Raw genomic sequence first — 6,374 nt, forward strand, 5'->3', positions numbered from 1 at the left:
ATGAGAGATAAGAAATGCTAGCAGTGTTACGATAGACGGATACGTTCGAGGTGGTCGACGAGTTCGTCTACCTTGGATACTTGCTGACGGCTGACAATAACGTTAGCCGTGAAATTCGGAGGCGCATCATCAGTGGAAGTCCTGGCCTCCAGAAGAAGCTGCAGTCAAAAAGGTTCACGCCCGCACCAAATTTACCATGTACAAAACGCTCATAAGGCCGGTAGTCCTCAACGGGCATGAAACGGGCATTTATGGCCAGATTTGCTGATACACAATCCTTTCACTCCCAGCAAAAGAGAAAAATAATAAGCGTGTTCAAAACTAGTTTGGATCACTAAATAAACTATATTTGTATAAACGAGAGCTAAATCGTGAGTTTGAACCACAGTCTTTAGTATAAATTTTACTGTTTATGGTAGGTTTACTAAAAAGTCTCATACTTTTAAAATCATGTACGCTTATTTATCGATCTACAGCAAATTGTAAACGGTTTTCTCCGAATATTTCAATTGGTAATCTCAGAATAACATATTATGAAAATAATATGTGGAAAATAAAATCCATTTTATTACAGTAGTGTTGCCAATTTTGATGATTGTCGATGTACTTTGAAAGATCTTCTAAGAATAAAGCATTTGTGTTTCTATTGTGCTTTAAATGTGACGTGGGGACTAAATAAGTAACTCTATGAAGGCGTTAGTTATTTTTCATATTGATACTATATAAGCACTTCCCCCAGGACTTACTTTTAACCAAAAAATTCTACTCATATCATTTCCTTTTAAATTTAAAATATTTTTCTCTAAAAAATATAGGGGAAAAATGATTTTATTATATCTGTAAAATTGTTGCTCCAAAAATAACTTGATTTTTTCCATCAGACTTCTGATTGATGATGCTTTCGGAGAACAAGCCTTTTTTGAAAATAAAAAATATGAATTGTCGAATTTTCCAGCTAATTTCTAACAATCATTGATATTGATAACCTCCAAAAATCGACCAATTCAATCGTTTTTCAATATTCGTGTGAAATTTATTTATTTAGGAGAATTTTTATTTTCACAACATTGTACAATACTAGTCGAACGATGTGCAAAAAAACGATTGAAATTTCATTGATAAATTAAAAAGATACAGCATGCACAAGGTGTCCACTTTATAAAATGAACAGTCCTTAGGTGGGCAGATCAAGTGCGTATCTAGAATGTCAAATAAATGAAATGAGATAAGGAATGAGGAATGGGAAGTGAGGTGTGAAAAATGAGGAGTGATGTCTGTAGAGTGAGGAATAAGGAATGATGAGTAAGTAACAAGGAATGAGGTATAAGTAGTGAGGAGTGAAAAACGAGAAGCGAGGAGTAAGTAATAAGGAATGAGGAGCGGGGAGTGAAGAACGAGGAATGAGGGATGAAGAGTGAGATGTGAGGAATGAGGAGTGACGTCTGTAGATTGAGGAGTTAGGAATGGGGAGTAAAGATTGAGGAGTGAGGAATGAGGAATGAGGAGTAAGTAATAAGGAATGAGGAAGGAGGAGTGAAGAAAAAGGAATGAGGTATGAAGAGTGAGAGGGGAGGGAGGAGTGAGAAGTGAGGAATGAAGAGTGTAGAATGAGGAATGAGGAGTAAGAAATATGAAATAAAAGATGAGGATGATTAGTGAGCAGTGAGGATTTGAGGAACAAGGAAAACCTAATCAAACGGGAAGAGACAAATGACACGTCAGTCTTGTAAAGTGTTTCGAGCGATGAAGTTGCACTGGAATTGCTCCTGTTGCAATTCGGCTGATTGAGTCATTAACTTTGCATATGCCGGTTCCTCCCTCCGGACACTACATTTACCAGTTTAGATTTTTCTCCATGAACCAGCAGAAATCCCTACGGGTATTTCAGTCTGAAATTTCAACGTAGAATTCGTCCAAAAATCCTTCCGGAATATCCTCCAGAAAATCCGTTTAGGATTTCCATCAGGAATTCCTCCGAGGATTACCTGCAAAATTTCCTCTGAGGATTTCCACTAACAAATCCCTTCTTCCAGAAATTTACTCTATGAATTTCTACGGGATATTTCTTCAGTTTTTTTTTCCAAGAACACTCATTCGGGGATTTTATTCAGGAATTTTTCAGGTGATTGCCAAGAATTCCTCTGGGGATTTCATCCAGAAATTCATTAAAAAATCCTCCGCAAATTTTCTCCAGACATTCCTTTGGAAATTCCCTCCAGGAATTCCTCAGGGGAATCCCAATAGCAAGTCCTGCGAGGATTTTGTCCAGAAATTCTTCCGGAATTTTATCTAGGAATTACTCTGAGTATTTCTTCCAGAAGCAACTCTGGGGATTTCTTTCACAAACTCCTCCGGAGATTTCGTCTAGGAATTCTTCAATAATATGCTTCCAAAATTTCCTCCTGAAGTTTTTCCGGAGATTTTCTCCCTCGGGATTTTTTTTCAAGAACTTCTCCGGGAATTTCCTCCATAGTTTTGTTTCCGGAAATTCCTTCAGATGATTTTTTTTTGAGTTTCTCCAGGATAAGCTTCACAGTTTCTCCAGGAATTCAATAAGAGTTTCTCTATAAATTCCTCCGAAAATACTTCAGAAATTATTTCAGAATTTTTGCTGAGAATTCATACGGAGCTCCACCAAGAGTTCCTCCGGATTTCCTCTATGGGCTCTCCAGGATTTTTTTCTTATTTCCTTCAGAAATTCCTCGGAGCTCCTCCAGGAATTATTTTGGATACCATCCGGGATTTCCTCCATAGAACGATTCACACAACTACACTCGGAAGAAAATCAGCTCTGTCAATTTGCAAAGTTTAGAACAGCGTCAACGTCAGCGTCATGCATGCACAAATTATCTTCCCATTACAGCACATTCAACTTCTCCGTCCCCGAGCTGAGTTGGCTGACGGCATTCCTGCTACTGATCGCCTGCCTGGTGCTACATTACGTCCCAATCCGGGTGCTGCTGCTGTTGTGGGGTTTGGTCAAGTTCAGCCGTCGACTCGTTCGACCACACAGTGTTCCTAACAACGAAGTGCTCGATCTGCTGTCTCGAGTTCCTGACGATGAGGAAATTGTAATTTGAACAGTATTACCTAAATTCTACATTCAATAACGCAAATCAATCTCTTGTTTTAGATCATGTGGCGGGAACTGCCACTCCACTCGACGCCGGAAATGGCTCGGCGGGATCCAAGGAAGAAACACAAAACCTCGTAATGCTACCAAATCACCCTGAAGCGATACTTTAGGGCGAACCTGCGAAAGGCTCTGAATATCAGCAAGAAGGACAATTAGATGCTATCTGAACAATTGAGTGAATCTCTCTCTCTGTCTAGAAAGCCACAGTTTTGAAATTTTTTGTACTTAGATAAAATTATAAGTAACATTTTTCAACTACTTCCATCTCTTTAATCATGTTAGTCTAATAGAAGAAAACTGCATAAATCGCGCACTAAAACGAACTACATTGTAAATCTAGAAATGGGAGAAAAGCTTTTACCACACGTTTAACGATTCTAGTCCTTTACTGGTGATGTTATCGAAGAACTATCAATTGTTACGTTGTACAACTCATCGGATTTTTGCTTAGTGCTATCAATCTCTCTTTAATTCTAACTACGGTAAGCGATAAGGTGTACGTTTAAAACAAGATTTTTTGCAACTGAATCGAACCCTTAACAATCCAGTCTCTCCAAACCTTTACAAACCAAACAAACCAACTGTAGGGTAGACGTAGATAAGAGCTATTGTTAATTGTAAAACCTAAAATCTACAATTAATAAATCGGTTGTTCACTGGAGAGTATATCTAGTTTCACGATCGCAGGTATTGGTTATTGATTAATTCAATGTTCTCCTACACTGTTTATTCCATTGTGTATTTTTATTAACTGTTGCCACTTGAATGAATTTATTCTCAGAGAAAAGTAGCCATTCAACGTTCATTACCTGATCTGTTAACATTTTCATTTATACTAAAAAACTGCATAGAAAGGATACACCTTTGCTACTGGTAGTCATATAGAAGCTAAGCATTCACTAGAATATGGAAAACTTCCCCATAACGAAATTTCGCTTCCTTCACTAAAGCTAAGCCTACGAATGCAAATTCATTCAGAATTAACTCCCAAAGTCCGTCCAATCAACACGAAATTCGTATTCCTTTTCGACATAAGCACTGTACATACAGCATAGGCATCATCGAACGTATCAACTGCTTTTACGCAACATCAAACGAATCGCTTAATGTGTAACGTTCAGTATTTGTGCTTTATTCACGAACTCATTACTCATTAACAATCAAACATTGTACTAGTCGTAGTTAAAAAAGAAAGCATGCAAACGATTCATCTCTTAAAAAGGTTCTATTTTTATATACATCTTCTTGTTGTCTTTTTATGTGCATTTAAAGTACGATTTTGTAAGGCAAGATTTAGACGAAATCGAACGATATGTGATTGGAAACCGGCACGTGGCAAACCAAATATAAGTGTAGCGCTAGACATTGGACAGAGGGAAACGACGACAGTTTGAATTCATATTTATTCATATTTCAAGCAAATAGTTTACAAACAATCATCACCGAAACCTGCACGTTAGGGTACATTCCTTCATTCACGTCGGCCTTATGCTTGCGTTGTCTTTTTGGTCAACAGCACGTCACTTTACTTGTTACACTAATGTTACAATTGATGAACTGATTTCCTCCGATAAGTTTTTGATAATGAAGTTCGTACCATAATTCATTGAATAAATAAATTCACGCACATTCACTTCCAGTAGGTAGAGTCAATTTGGTACCGGAATCAAATTAGATGGTAGATCAAATCATCCTTTTTCAAAAAAAAAAAGAGCTAATAAAATTTGTTTAAGTTTAGATGTATCTATGTTTCATAATGCTTCAAATACCGTGGATACATGTAGTTATAGAATCATGAAACACTTGAAACGAGAGAAACCAGCGGTTCAAGGTGATTCGGAGGTGCGTCACATTAGATCAATTAGAAACCATGCGATGACGATAATAACGTTACTGAAGATTATGTCGATTATGTGGTGGATCTTGGGTAATGATCAACTTCGATACTCCACACAGTGGTGCCTCCCCCTTTAGGGCATCCACCAACACTTAAAACTGTACTGCCAATTGTGCCATACGGATTTTCGAGCAACAAAGACAATTTATATATTTGTTACATTTGGCTGTGATGTGATTTTTTAAAGCTACGAGCCCTAGAAATTTAACTTCATCTGAACTATTTATTGGAACCCCTCTCATCGTAATAACATGACTACATGAAGGTTTCAAAAAAAGAGCTTTTGGTTTATGTGGGAATATTATAAGTTAAGTTTTGAAAGCATTAGGAGAAATCTTCCAATTCTACAAGTATTAAGAAAAAATATCCACTCTTTTGCAATCTACTACAGATGACACGCAGGCTTCGTCCTTTGGCGGAGAGGCCTATGTCATTCGCAAACAAAGAATATTGACATCCCTAAGGTAACTCAAGTGAGTCAGATGTGAAAATATCGTATAATATTGGCCCCAAAATGCTTCCTTGAGGAACGCCAGCTATTACATGAAGTCTTTCAGGCTCGTACCCTGAAGTATACGATTTGACAAATAACTTTGGATAACTCTAACAATGTATATTGAAAAGTTGAAGTTTTTTAAATTTCACAATCAAACCCTTATGCCAAATACTGTTGAATGCTTTTTCTATGTCTAGAAGAGCAAGACCAGTAGAATAGCGTTCAGATTCGTTGGAACGTATCAAATTTGTTACACGTGAAATTTGATAAATAGTCGAATGTCCTCAGACATGGACACATGGACCCGAACTGTCACAGGCAAAAATTGAATTTTCATTGTTGTTAGGGCCCTAGTCGTTTTTGGTCGACTCGACTTATATAGTCACTGTCGACCAAAATTTTTACTCGACTCGGCTCTGTCACTTGAGCAGGGCCGCATTTACGGGGGGTCCAAGGGGGCCATGGCCCCTGGGCCCCCACATTTTAGGGGCCCACCCAAATCATAGTTAGAAACATTTCAGCGTCAGCTGTGTTCACTGTGTATTTTCCAGAAAACGATGGAATGGTATCACATTTTTTAAACCACATCTAAAGTTTTGAACGAAGTCTTTAGGTGAGACTAATAAAAACCTAAATACTAAAGCAAAATATTTAAATTTTCGTGGATGGGCTTGAGTTGCTTTTACAAAATTGATTAAGATTTAGAAAGACTCAAAAATTATGTGAGTCGCTGCAATTCTAACATAATGTGAGTGACAGCCGTAGTTAAAGCATTCCAGCACTCGGCATCCGCACACATTCTCTCTATTTAAGATTTACTTAAGTATGCTTAAAGGGCATAAGTA

At 37.6% G+C, this 6,374-nt stretch overlaps 1 protein-coding gene across 6 annotated transcripts in view; it reads left to right on the forward strand.

The window, feature by feature from the left end:
- The window catches only part of LOC5568466 (multiple C2 and transmembrane domain-containing protein 1), a 215,088-nt gene extending 210,215 nt beyond the window's left edge, over positions 1-4,873 (forward strand). For all 6 annotated transcript variants that reach the window (XM_021840302.1, XM_021840303.1, XM_021840301.1 and 3 more), the window contains 2 exons: positions 2,864-3,071; positions 3,134-4,873. In XM_021840302.1, coding sequence (XP_021695994.1) covers positions 2,864-3,071; positions 3,134-3,214 — 289 coding nt within the window. In that variant the 3' untranslated portion in view covers positions 3,215-4,873. The remainder of the gene's footprint in view (positions 1-2,863; positions 3,072-3,133) is intronic.
- The last annotated feature ends 1,501 nt before the right edge of the window (positions 4,874-6,374 follow it).

This window comes from Aedes aegypti, chromosome 2, assembly GCF_002204515.2.
Source record: "Aedes aegypti strain LVP_AGWG chromosome 2, AaegL5.0 Primary Assembly, whole genome shotgun sequence".
NCBI classification, from domain to species: Eukaryota; Metazoa; Arthropoda; class Insecta; order Diptera; family Culicidae; genus Aedes; species Aedes aegypti.